At 27.8% G+C, this 14594-nt stretch overlaps 1 protein-coding gene across 2 annotated transcripts in view; it reads left to right on the top strand.

Moving 5' to 3' along the window:
- LOC129966135 (signal peptide peptidase-like 3) overlaps positions 1-14594 on the top strand; it is a 63344-nt gene that overhangs the window by 37270 nt on the left and 11480 nt on the right. Inside the window, exon 4 of one of the 2 annotated variants that reach the window (XM_056080523.1) lies at positions 14312-14431. In XM_056080523.1, the coding sequence (XP_055936498.1) occupies positions 14312-14431 (120 nt within the window). Of the gene's footprint in view, positions 1-14296; positions 14432-14594 lie in introns of both variants that reach the window. The other variant, XM_056080522.1, reaches the window with a different exon arrangement.

The following is a 14594-nucleotide window of genomic DNA, read 5'->3' as shown; positions in this document are numbered from 1 at the left end:
ATTTTGATAATTACCTTCACATTTAAGAGGGGAAATGGTGTAAATATAGTAAAGTTTATGCAGTTTCATCCGATAATGTCCAGATGAATAATGAATTTTATATTTTTATACAGACAGTCGATGCTATGAATCATATTTAATAAAATATTCTTGAGACATAAACTTTTTAAATTAAAGGGAAGCACCACTGTATTGCCACTAAAACTGCGTAAGTTATGAAAAGTCGAATCGAAAATGCGCGATTTTAGACCACACCATAAACTGTCTTAAAGGAGATATGCTATTCAGCGTCCAGAGTTTCTCAAGATTGATTGGCCTAAGATTATGAAAATATTGATTGTTCTAAATTTGTAATATTCAACACTATAATACGGCCAGATTAGGTCGCAGAAGATAGAAATGTTTATTTTTGAAGTGTCAAGAATATTTCAAAGAATATGATTCCTTTGGAACAAAGGAGTGATTTCTTAATTCCTTAGACGTCTTAATTTTTTCGAAAGTACATTAATTGATTGTAACAAAATAAAATATTATTTACATCATTGAAATCCATTTAAAAATAAAAATAAAAACTGAATTTTATGATGAACCAGAGAAATTTTTATTAAATAATTCGAGAATTATTTAATTTAATAATTTGAGATATTACATAAATTATGAAAATTATTCTGTCGTGGTCATAAAACGAACTAAGACAGTTTTAGAGAGAAGATAAGATAGTTTTGAATGCCAAACGATTCTGTTTTTTTCCTACTCAGGCGAATTGTCGAATGCATAAAATAGCGTGCTTAGTTTCAGCAAAAAAATGTTCTTATATTTATAGAAGTTTAATTATTTCTACTTAATTTAAATTACTCTTTTTATGTGAGTTGACGGATCATTAGATACATAATACAATGAACAGAACGGCTTAAGGCTTCTATAATAGAATATAAGTTATATGAACCATCGAAATTTGAAAAATATTTGCTGTAGAACCTATTAAAAGACCAAATTACATTAAATATTTAATTACAAATTTTAATTAGCTAGTCGCCAAAGTCAGCTAATATTTATTAATTTATTATCTTTTCGCCTTTACTAGCATTTTCTAATGCGATAATAGTTTTCAGGCTGGCATACTATTTCTAAATTGTGAAATTCGAAAATCTTTATGTAAAGGATGCAACATTTTATTGGATCTCTGTGCCTAGAGTTATCGAATTTGATCTGCAATTATTTTCTGGGTCATAACTGGTTTTAACTTTCAAAATTTTAACCAGACTTTTTAATTAAGCAAAATTTATTAGAAATTGGAAAATTACTTTAAAAAGAGTAACTTTGCAGTAAAATCAATTTTATTTCTATGCAATTTTTTTCTTTTTAATAAATTTTTCGGTATTACTTATTGACACAATTTAAAGCAACGCTTTTTATAGTTGTAATGAAATTCAAATCAGTTTTATTATTCAATCAAATTTTCCACTTGTATTTTTTTTTGTTAATGTTATGATAAAAAATATCATTAAAACTTTTCTAAAGCAGCTGTTATTAGTATATTAATATTTTTAGGCAGACATTTTTTTCTATAAACTGAGTGATGTAGAAACGATTTCACACATAATATAATGAATGAAGACTGATGAATCGATCTTAATATACTATCATGCTTTGCACTAAAGATTTGATATTTAAGATTTTTTTTTTTTTTAATGTGGGTGGCTTTTTTTTCTTTTCTTTTTTACCTGGTTATCGACCATTAAATTTAAATATCATCTGTTTTAAAGTAGGAAATGAATGTGCAACATTCTGATTCATTTTTTAATTCTCCAGTTGATAATACTCATTTCGATATACTCCGATGTTCTTTATCGATTTATCTTTAAAGAATTTAATATTTCACAATAATCATTTTACCTGTGTATCATTCAAACTCGTCAGCTGCTTTGAATGCTTTGTTTTGTTGTTTTTTGAGATAAGCGTGCTTATTCATTTTTTTTTGTTTTTGAAAATTTAGAATTCTGTTTGAAATAAGAACTTTTCCAACGATGTATCTTTTAAAATATATTACATAATATTCTAAAGAAAAAAAATTATGTTGTGACATAGTACAATGCAAATCATTTGGAATAAATATCATTCGCATGAAATATTTTTAAACATTCTTGGAATTAATTCTAATTTGAATTCTAAAAAGGTCATTATTCAAAGAAATTTTTAATTCATTTGAATAGTCCATTCTGTACCCGTTTTAGTCCTACATAAGCATACAGCACTGAAATTCAAGCAGTTGTTAGGTATGCGAATTGCTTACCTAATTGCAAACACAGTCATTTTTTTTTCTTCAGTCGGTTCACTTTTAGCCTTTTCTTGTTTACTTTTCTAAAGCGATGAAAGTTCATGAGCAGCAGACTGAAAACAGCTCAGTCTGCCAACTCGTATTTGGTTAAGCTTAAAATTTTCCTTCAGGCTAAACTTCGACATTTCGATTTGTTACTTGCGATCGTGAGATAATGTTTTCAAATGGGATAGGGAAATACATTTTAAATTTAAAAAAAAAAAAAAAAATTAAGTTCAAATTCTTAATATTCATGTGTAGTTGTCAGATAATTTTCACTGCTGAAGAGAATTTTCTTTTCGTTAAAACTAACTTGAATTTCGTTTAGAGATTTAATTTAAAAGATTTTTTTTTTATGTATTTGGAGACCGGGAATGAATTCCGAAAGACAGGAATAAGTCAAGGAAATTTATTCTAAAACTGGAATTTTTTTTTATATCAGTAATTCTTATCGAACTTGACAGTGCGTTGGTGTTTTTTTATAAATAGAATTAAACATCGTTTACAACCAAGGAAAATTATTCATTTACCGGTAGTCAAAAACAGACTATCCGTGTTAAGCATTTTGTCAGTATGCAAAATTTTTAAAAATTATTATTCTAATTGTGGGTTAAAAGTTGATGCAATTTTGCAATAATTGGATAATTTTTCTCATTTTAATACAGTGTTTTCATTTTGCGTTTGTAAATAATTTTTCGCCCTATTAATAGAATTATTGTTTTTTTTTTTTTTTTTTTTTTTTTTCTGATTTGTTTTTTGATTAATAGTATGCATGGGTGAAAGACCTCATTGGAAGAAAACTAATCATTTCATTCTTAAGCACTCTCTCAATGTACGTAAAATTCAGTTTAGATGGCTATTCATCTTCTAGTATTGGTAAATATATTTGAAAAAAAAAAGTAATTAAAAAGTGTTTACATAATTGAAGCTAACTTGAAATCCATTAAGTGAAATTGTTTTGTTTCCTGAACATTTAATTTTATTTTACATTCATTTTAGTAAAGATTAGAACAGTTTTTAACATATAGTTAAGAATATATTGTGCAATAAATAAACAAAATAAAATAAAGCAATAATATTCTAAAGATATTAGATACATCCGAAAGTTTTGTATATGTATTGGATACAAAAAAAAATTGTTATAAAACTTGGAAATATCAGCGAAAAAGTGAGAAAATCAAACAGCAGAAATGATGGTCACAGTGACTAAATTTAATTTCGAAACAACATTTATTATTTGCTTAGTAATTTTACCCTTCAGGAGATCGACAATCAACAATGGTTTGAATGCTATTAAAATGTTTGAAACTTTATATAGATAAAGATATAATCTTGCTAATATAGGAAAAATGTTTCATCAGATTCTGTCGCATTTTCAAGTGTATTGCGACATTTGCGTAATAGAAAGAAATAGCTAATAAATTCCTATTTGAAGTTGCATTTTGTTCATAAAAGTTTCATTTTGTTATAAAAGTTTTTTAAATTACAGCCAGACACCCTTTTACCACAGAACTAAGCCTTATAAACTGAGCTTATTGTGACTGGTTGTTATGGTCATTAATTATGCAGTTTTTGCATAATATTTTGTTAAAATCATCACTCTCCATAATGAGTTTCCCTCTAATTTCGTCGCATTTTGTTATGTAATGCTAAATCGAGCCTATTTACCCACATATAGTTTTTTTTTAATAGTTTATTTGACTACTGTGGCGGAGTTTCGATTTGCCACAATCGTCATGTCAGTTACTTGTTATCCTTCAATTATCTGTTAAAAACTTCACTATTCAAAATTAGGTGAAGCAATAGTGCTGCTGACGATACCAGAATATGAAATTTTTTCATACGCATTTGGTGGCTAGTACGGGACATAAGTTATTAATCAGAATTTGCAATAAGTTATGAAAATTAAAAAAAACTCAATTGTAAAACAATGCCTAGTTTTTAAAGGAACTCAGTTTTGTCTTTAAAAATAATATTTAAAACTAATTTGGCACGATACTATTTCACAAATTATGCATTTCAAAGAACAAACAAAAACAAAAATGCATTATGCAAAGTATTCGAGTGCTAGTAACTTTGTTGCTAGTAATATCTCTTCTTGTAAATAAAGCGCTTAAATGGCAAAAATACTAAAAGCATTTTCTTTCTCTTTCTTTGTATAATTTTTTTCTTTCCTTTTTAGGCAGCATTTTAATTATGGACATTTTATATATGTGTTCTGATTTAAAAGAGGATTATTCTTGTTTCTTTTTACTTTATTTTGTTTTTTAGAATATTTGTATTTAACTGGTAGCCATCTAAAAATATGCTTTTTATTTGATTCTCTATTCATATGCTTGAAAACGAAAAGTGTTTTAATACCTTTTGTTCCATATATTTTTAGTGTCATAAACGAAGTAGTTTTTGCACATTAAAATAACCTTTCTTTTTGTTGGTTTCACAAAGAAGTTAAAGGCCATTAAACATCCTTGAGTGGCTTACAAGTTTCTTAAATTTGTGTTCTGAAAAAAAACCCATCAAAATGTTCTTGAGGAAAGTATTTATGCACAATAGCGTTAGTACTTCAGGGGACTTTATGGTAACAACCACATAAAAATTTTCATGCAGGCACTGTTAAATCATCCTTTTCTAATGCCGGGGTTTCATTTGTTTTCCGTTACTTTAGCAAACATTTAGCTTTAGTGAAGTTGAAAATGGACGCTATTCTCTGAAATGTAGCCAATGATCTAAAACTAATGTTTGCTAGCCTTTTCATAGTGATTCTATATCTATTCATTTCTAATGTTTTAATTTCTGTTAAAGAGAGCCATAAAATGTCTTCAGCAGAAAATAACTGTTTTAGTCAAAAAGCTTTATATTTTTCTCTAAAATTTTGTATCCTTTCTGCTTTTAATAGTTTTTGTGGGTTAAGAGGACTGCAATACGAGGTGATTTTACTTGATGCCATTTTATATGACATGAATATAAACTGTTTTGACCGCTTTTATAGCTGATTAAGCGGTGGTAAAATCAATTGCTTTCTTGTATACGGCATTAACTAATTTTGATACGATTTCTCGAATGTTTCTTGTTATGATTCATCATTTTCGTATCAAAAGTAAAATGATTTGGATACAGTTTAAAAAGTAGCAAACATAAACATACATAGATATTCCATAATTTAACGCTCTCGTTGTATAGGTGAAAGCAAATTAAAATCGATCTGAGCTTGTTTTACATGTAATAAAATACGAAATTAGGAACTCGATTTTTTTTTTGTACACATGCACACTCGATTCCCTCATCTCGGTATAGAATTTTTATATTTTAAATTTAACAAATACTATTGCATGTGTTATATTGTACTTTGGGTCACCGATACAGTGTCAATAACGCAATTTTATAGCAGTCGGATTACATATTTAATCCTGTCTGTGTTTATCTAACCAAATAAAGATGTACTTAAAAAAATTTAATTGATACCTTTTTTTTAATGTTTTTAAAGAGTTTATTTTCGAATGGCATTTTATTTAGAATTAATTTATGCTGATTGTACGTACGAGGCAGCGGCTGGAGATTTCATTTAAGAATTCTTATAATATATTTTACTGAATACTTTTGTAATATGTTTATATTTTTTATAATATGTTTACTGAATAATATGTTTTTAAATTTTATGAATTGTCAATAATTATTATGAAATTTTGAAATTGTTTAAAACTGTGTTGAAACTGTGAATTAGTTTAAACTCTGTTTAATTAATTAAAACTCAAATTAGTTTAAACTAATTTAAGTTTTAAAACTGTTCTTTATAATGGGAAATTTAAGTATATCGGTGAAATGTATACCTATTTTATTGGCATCTTCTTTCGATTGAACCATATATGAGAATTTGAAATTACATGATAACAAGAATAATTTATTCATTTTTATCTAGAGACTTATAAAATAGTTTGCATTTTAGTTTCCAATTAACACTTCGTTTATTGTGTTTTAATGACTTTCAAATAATTAGACATTTTTTTCAGCAAAAATTGAATCGGAAAATTTTTACTCTAAAGCTTCCTGTGCTTTAAGAGAAATATGAATATACTTAAAAAATAATTACGTTTAATCTAGTGAAGAAAATGCGACGAATTATTTGGATTTTTTTCTCTTTCGATATTTGTTTCGAATTGTAAATGCATTTGATTTCAGATTCATATGCTTTTGTTGGCTTTCAGCTATGGCTTGATGCTCTTTTATAGGACGGCTATTTATTGAATGATGATTCTGTAGATAGTTGGTGTTGCTCACATTACTTTCGCGTCCAAAGTTTCCTCTCCTTTGCATTTCCAAAGCTGTTCCATGAATTTAATGTTCCTGACAAATACAAATTGTCGATTTAAGAGGCTATATTAGTTTGATCGGTGATACGAATCAAAATGAGCGCAACTGTTTCGATTTTATTTATTTTTACTCTGTTTTCTATCTGTTGCTGAAAATTCTGTGCTTGAGTGTATGCTCTGCAACGCATGCATCCTGTAAAGAAATTGGATTGATCTTGCCATGAAAAGTAACTGATAACAACCGAAAAATAAATGTTATATAACGAACTATAATTATCTGCGAAGTGATAAACGTTAGATAACCGAGATTTATTTTAGGCTTCTGTGAATTAGACCAGATTCGAGACAAACGAATTATTATAGAAACTCTTTTAGATTCTTCAAGACCAGCATCAGATCTGTATTTGCATCTTTTGAATCTTTTTTTTTAACCGTTTCGTAGCAAACTCAGATATTCCATCAGCTGGCTATCTCTGTAGCAGCTTTCCAGACAATAAAATATTGCTGTTATTAATAAATAATAAGCATAACCTTAAATAACAACATTTAGATTGAAGCGATACGTGTTTATATTTTGCAGTTATTGTAAAATTATCCTTTAGAATAATAATATTCATTTTGGAAAATATGCACCTTTTTATTATTTTATCAGAAGGACATTGAACAGAATTATCTTATTTGAAATAAGTAGTTATAGAAATAAGAAGCAAACTGCATAGGAAAAGGAAGCAAAATAGGAATAATCAAGAGGTGGAGGTGGAACTTAGACACTTATGATTAAAAAAAAAAAAAAAAAAAAAATCGCCCAAAACTTTTTTTTGAAAAGGGCTGATATTCAAAATGTGCATATTAAACGATGAATTGCTAATCATTTTCTCGATTCAGATATCCCTTATTTTTAATAGTGATAGCCGCTTATGATCGTTTAGAAAATTTTTCGGTTATGGACCTACCCAGTCATTGATATATCTAGAACTTCTCAGTCCTATCATTACCTTTGGGAAACACTAAATTACAATTCTTTTATATTTCCACCATGTTAGTTAAAATTCTTCTGGCTTAGAAAAAAATATTATTTTTATAATTATATATTTTTTAAAAATAAAATGCATAATTTTCTAAAAAAATAATTTAAAAAAAATTGGAATTAAAAAAAATATTTTTCTAATATTCTTTTATTTATCTAAAACTGATTATCAGAAAAAGTAATGAAATTTTTAATTTAGAACTGATCAGGTTTAAAGAGACTAATCTGTTTTTTTTTTAAAAAGAATTTTTTAGCTCATTCAGACATTTATTACTTTATTAATATTTACTTAAATGATCGATGATAAGTATGGTGCTGTATTTTATGTCACTTACAATTTTAGTTTATCATTCTTAATATACGTCTGTACATATTCTTAATATTCTTCTGTGCATTAATATGAAATAGAAATTAATGCATAAAATGATTCCAAATGTGATTAATAATGCTAAGATTTACTAAATGTTGGAATAAGTCAACTATATACTTCTGAAAAAATTTTTTCGAACTCATTCTTAATATTCTTTTGTACGTTAATATGAAAAAGAAATTAATGCATAAAATGATTCCAAATGTGATTAATAATGCTAAAATATACTACATATTTTAATAAGTCAAATATATTCTCTAGAAGCTTAATATGATTAGGATTTTTATTTATACCGATGCAACAAAATCTCACTACAATGAAATGAATGCTTGATTTCTTCCTTAAATATATCCAACAGTCTGTGGAACAGTTTCAAAGGAACGTATGTAAATATGCTATTGTTAAGTACATATTTTCCTTTCTACTTTTTTTTACTGATAAAAGTAAATAAATTTCGGCGAAAAGGCACGAATTTCTTCAATCTTTTTGACATGCATTTATGCAGTCCCGTTTTCTCTATTTATGGTTACCCTGGTTAATATTCAGTTGTAATGCTAAACAAAGGTCATACAATCTCACGCCGTGTAAAATTTATTACTTGAAAGGAGCAGTGATATTGAATGCTGGCGGAAGAGTATAATTCTTGAAGGAGCTAAGTTTTCTTGGTATAGCAAAATGTCTTTATTTCTAACCACTGCTACTATTTAATTTCGCAACAATGTTCTTTTGTTTTTCTCGTGTACGAAGTATATATACAAAAAGAAAGGAATTTTTCTCGTGTACGAAGTATATATACAAAAAGAAAGGAATTTTTCTCGTGTACGAAGTATATATACAAAAAGAAAGGAATTTTTCTCGTGTACAAAGTATATATACAAAAAGAAAGGAATTTTTCTCGTGTACAAAGTATATATACAAAAAGAAAGGAATTTTTCTCGTGTACAAAGTATATATACAAAAAGAAAGGAATTTTTCTCGTGTACAAAGTATATATACAAAAAGAAAGGAATTTTTCTCGTGTACAAAGTATATATACAAAAAGAAAGGAATTTTTCTCGTGTACAAAGTATATATACAAAAAGAAAGGAATTTTTCTCGTGTACGAAGTATATATACAAAAAGAAAAGATTGTAATCATCAAAAATTTGAACTCTTTTAAGTTATGACAGATTTTCCACGCTTCCGATCTCCTTGAGGTTGAAAAATAATTTTTGGAATTAAGTCTGTGTTTGTGAACACGATAATTCATAAACGTTTTAAGCTAGACAGATGAAATTTGCTACATGGTCTTTACATCAACTTTGTAAATTTCTCTCGAATTTTGAACGAAATCCCTTCAGAAGTCTATCCGGCTGTGCAATTACAAATGAACACAATAAGTGCAACGAGCTAGATTGATTAAATTTGGTCAACAGGTTTAACATTTTAAATGTAGGTTCGTATTAAACTTGGCACCAAATCCATCAAAGGACTGACCGTCTGTCGGACTGTTTTTCGCTTGCATATAAATACTGTTACTCCAAAACACAAGGACTTAAATAAATGAAGGTTGGAATGTGTTCTGATGATTAAAATTGTAGCTAGTTTCAATCAATCGAGGGAAAAAAAAGCGTTGAAAATACATATTCGCCTTTCTTTACTGTTCTATAAAACACACTATACTCTCACGTGTGGAACCCAGAAAATAAAAATCTGAGTACTTGGGGTGTTCAGGGCCTTTTCCAAAGCTCGTAATTTTATGGGTTGGTATTCTAGAGAGTATTCGAGAAAGTTTTGGGAAAATCTGTTCCGCTGGTTCTTTGCCTTAGTTTCTTAAAATTAATGACGCCATTAAAGAATTACCAGATAACAGAACTAAGCAAAATATTGCGAGGAACCCTGAAATGGGAAATTTCCTGTTGCACTTAAGTAATGTTACTTTGATCAGGTTTTTTTTTTTTTTTTTTTTTTTTTTGTTATTACGTTATTATTTATTTGTCTCGTACCAGATAAATATTCCTTATTCAATTTTAAGAACAATAATGCTACATTGTTTGTTGAAAACAAACTTTTAATAATTAATTTGTTCATTTTCATGTAAATTAAATATAGCCTTAATAAAATTGTACGTATTGTTATGGAGACATTCGTCGAATTTCGATATCCATTTTTTGATGTGTCTGCATGTTTTAGATCTCCTTGAAACCGGGCGAAAAAAAAATATTTTTTGGGGGAGCTATATATATATATATATAATATATATATATTGCCTGTCTGTGAAATCAGCAACTTAAAAACTGAATGACTTAGATGAGTGAAATTTGGTATCTGGCTTTTCGCCTCAAAATTATAGTTCAGACAGCATCTGTCAAAAGGAGGTCAACTGATTTGTGTGTATGTGAACTCGACAAGTAAATTCAATGAGCTTGCTGTATCAAATTTGATATTTGATTTAATCACCATGATTGTTGTTTTATGTGAAATTTTCAATCTAATCGGTCAATGGGTAGAGTGTTTAATAGTGTAAATGAACATAATAATTCAGAAAACAAATGAAATTCTTTTTCACAGCCTTTATACAAGAGCTGCAATCTATATTAGAAGTGATTCAAAGTGCCTGCCCCATTCTCTTCTATATACGACGAGATATATATATAATATCAACAAATCTAATGCTTCGTTTAAATTTCTCCTTGTTTTATGAGGCTATCCAGATAAAACATTTAGTAAATTGATTTTCTTTTCTGAGAAATATATTTTCAAATCTTACCCGCATATTTTAGGAAAAATGAAAAACTCGTTACTATATTACTCAATTTAGTAATAACATTATTGTGGTTTTTGTGAAAGTCGATCACTTTTATCCATTTTTGTTAATCGATAAATTAAACGCCGTTTTACCGTTAGGAAGCCGTTTTTCAATCGAAAATATGTTGACATTAGTTTCTTCTCCCTGAGCATGATAATGATGTGCCACTAGAAAACTAGTTTCGGTTGGTTAACGGTTTGGAAGAATGATTCTGGTATAACTATGCAACCTTTTAGTACCTGCGGTCGATTCTCTCAACAAAGAAAAATGAATTACCTTTGGGAAACGAAAGGTACAGGTGACTGCCCTTTTTTGTGGTGCTGCTTTTGATGCAAATATGACTAATGAAGTGCGAGATCGATTTTGTCTGGGTTGAACATTCCGAGTTTTGATTTTCTTTTCTGCTAATCATGGCATTTGTATTAATTTTGGAAACGATATAAATACAATATTCAGATTGTTTTTGTCGGGACAATTTGTCTGAATTGTATCTGACAGCATAAACCTCATTTTCAGTGGATCGTAAAGATTGGTGTGTGATAATTTATCTTTTTTGAGCTCTGATGTTGAAATTTAAAATAAAAAGAAAACTATGTGACAGATTTCAAAATGATTTCATTTAGTTATTTCTAGTCGCCTTTGGCGACCAGCTGTTGCGCCGGAGATATTAGTTGTATTTTTATTTCAAATCAGTCCTCACCAATGATTCCGGCCAGATTGTCAGACATAGAAAATGTGTTATTTTAATTGTCTTATGTATGCTCTATACTTTATGTACCTGAACCTTTTTATTGATGACTAGTCCCATCACATCTTTGTGCTATTTAGAAACGTTAGTGTTCTTTTTATATTCAAACAAAATCCTTTTTCTTTGGCTTTCAATAGTTGAAGAAAATCACACAATTAAATATTTGGTGGCACAGTAAAAAAAAGTTTGAATCCCTAGGTAACAATGTAATTTATTGTTGGAAATTAGATAAACAAAAGTATTTAAATTCAGAACAAATTTTCAGGACTATCATACTAATATAATCAAAAAGACAATTTTGAAGCGATGTGAAGTTCATTTTCGTCCAGTATTTTCGGAAGTTATTGCGAAAAAATGCCAGGAATACATTTAATGTTTAATTGAAAATTGTAATTAAAATAGAGAAAAAAAAATCGCTCCGAAGTGCCTATTCCCACCCTCCAAGCTATATAGTATCAAATTTGGAAATGCATGCGCGCTCATATACCCCACACCCCACCCCACCTTTATCTTTATTTGAGAAATTCTGTTTCGATTTATTATAAAGTATTGCATATTTTGTCTATCGAAGAGTTTTTGAATTAGCTATTCACTTTTCACCTTTAAAGATACTAGCTTCTAAAATCGTTAATTTAATTAAAGCAATCAATCATTGATTGATTTTTTTAAATGTTGTCTTACGTGTGTCATTCTATGAAACTTCTCAAAGTATATATAGTGCATTAAATTCTTTTTTCGTGAACTTGATTGATGCCGGAAAAAAAAATACATTTAATTGTCATACACCATTCTAAAGGCTCAAATTATTTTTTTAAAAAAATTGATTTTTAAATATGTGAACGGGATTTTGCGATATTTATATGGCAAATGCATGTTTTAAATGTGATCTTTGTCATCTAATTACGTTTCAGAATTGTCAACTCACGTAGTTCTAAAAAAAAATATGTTAATGATTAATCAAATAATTCATTATCACTTGGCAAATACGTAATTAATTTTGTGGAGGATTGCTTAAATGTTTGAGAAATATAAAAATTGTGTCGGATTTAATTTGTAAAGTCATTGGATTCTAAACATTTGATATTTGGTAAAAATTCTTCGCAAAATAAACTAAATGTGATTATCTTTAAAATAGCTTAAATATAATACAGAAAGGTTTTATTTATACAATGAGCTTGACTAGGTTTTATTTGTATTATCAGCTTTATATATATATATATATATATATATATATATATATATATATATATATATATATATATATATATATATATATATATATATATATATATATATATATATATATATATATATATATATAATATAATAACTTGCTTCTGATAAATTAATACCACTTATCTGAAGAACTGATAATTTCTCTCAAAACATGTGTATAAAGCCTTTTTTAAACCCGTAATAAAATGAGTAAATATTTTTTTTTTTTTTTTTTTTAATTTCTAATCTTGTCAATGAGCTGCAGTGTTGTCGGCACTTGCTGCCGTTTTAGATCTCACACATTTGACGAAAAAACATTCATAGTACTCGTCTGACTAAAAAAAAAAATATTCGTTTATTTATTTCTATCGGATCTTTTACAAACTAAGAGTTTCATTGATTTTTAATTTAAAAAAAAATGTTTCAAAAATGTTAATAAGCGAAACGTAATATTTAACTAAATTGTCTATTCCAACCATTATACTGCTTATCTTTTTTGTAAGTTCGTTGAAAATTAATTTATAATCGTAACATGCAGTTTTGAAATAGCACTTTATTTCTTTTGGTTGGAAAAAATTAAATATATATGCTGTTAAAGTTTAAAACGATTACTCTAATTGATTAGTACTGGCAATATTTTTTTCAACCGTATTTGAAACTTATTTTATCTGTTTATTTATCTCTCACTAGCTATATCTACCCCAAAGAGTGTAAGGTACATGGCAGCCATTTCCTCTTTTTTTTTCTTTTTTTTTTTCCATTTCTCAATAATAATAATAGATCTATCCATTTCCCTTACCCCTTGGGTGATACAGACACCTGGTGATACAAACAACCAGAGGATTAGAGATTCCATCAGCTGCCTCTTTGTGAAGAATGAAAACCTATTGTCATTTTTGTTTCTTGTACAGCTTTTAAGCCAGTCATAAAGAGAGTTTTCTATTATACCACTTATACAATTCTTAAGCATAAGGTTAAGTAGTATTAATTTTAAAGGAAGAAGGGGATTAAGAACAAAATTAATCTTCAGTTGAATATTTCATTTTTCAATGCAATATATTATTCTATTTCTTTTTGAAATAAAATTATATACATGCTGCTATTTTCTGTATCAAATGTTTCGTGATCTTAGAAAAAAAACAAAAACATTCTGTTATTTTACTGTGATGTTTTTTTCATTCAGCAATGGGCATTTTTTGGCTTGTAATGCTTTAAGGAAATAAATAAATTTTATCTTTGAACTTTACTTAATTATAGTGATCAGATAATGATGTTATATTTCAAGCGATCAAAATAATTATATTATTTTGATTGCTTGAAATCATGAAAATTTTTACTTCACTCTTTAAGTTTAAAAGTTTTCTCTGTTCTATTTGTTAGAAAAATGATAGTGAAACAATTTTCTGTATCATTTGCCTTTTCCTTTAGTAGCCATGATTCATCTTTACATTTATCATTATGTCTAAAATTTTGTGTCTAATTATTTTTGTTAATAATGGAACATTATAACAACTAAAATTGTAGCTTCTTTCTTTTTAGATGTGCAGACATTGGACACAATGCAGGCATTGTGTCTTCCTCTGGGCGCTTCAATATCACTACTTGTCATGTTTTTCTTTTTTGATTCTATGCAAATGCTCTTTGCTATATGTACAGCAAGTATGAAATTTTCCTAAAATTTTAAACCTGTATGTATTATTTTTCTATCGTATCAAATCAATATATTGGTTTTCAAATTGAAAATTTGGTGACATTCTATTCTGGAAATCATTAGTGGTATTAGCCTTTGATAATTAAATCTTAGCATGAGGTCTACCAAATT

Source organism: Argiope bruennichi, chromosome 4, assembly GCF_947563725.1.
Source record: "Argiope bruennichi chromosome 4, qqArgBrue1.1, whole genome shotgun sequence".
Lineage (NCBI taxonomy): Eukaryota > Metazoa > Arthropoda > Arachnida > Araneae > Araneidae > Argiope > Argiope bruennichi.
This window is presented reverse-complemented; position numbering and strand designations above follow the sequence as displayed.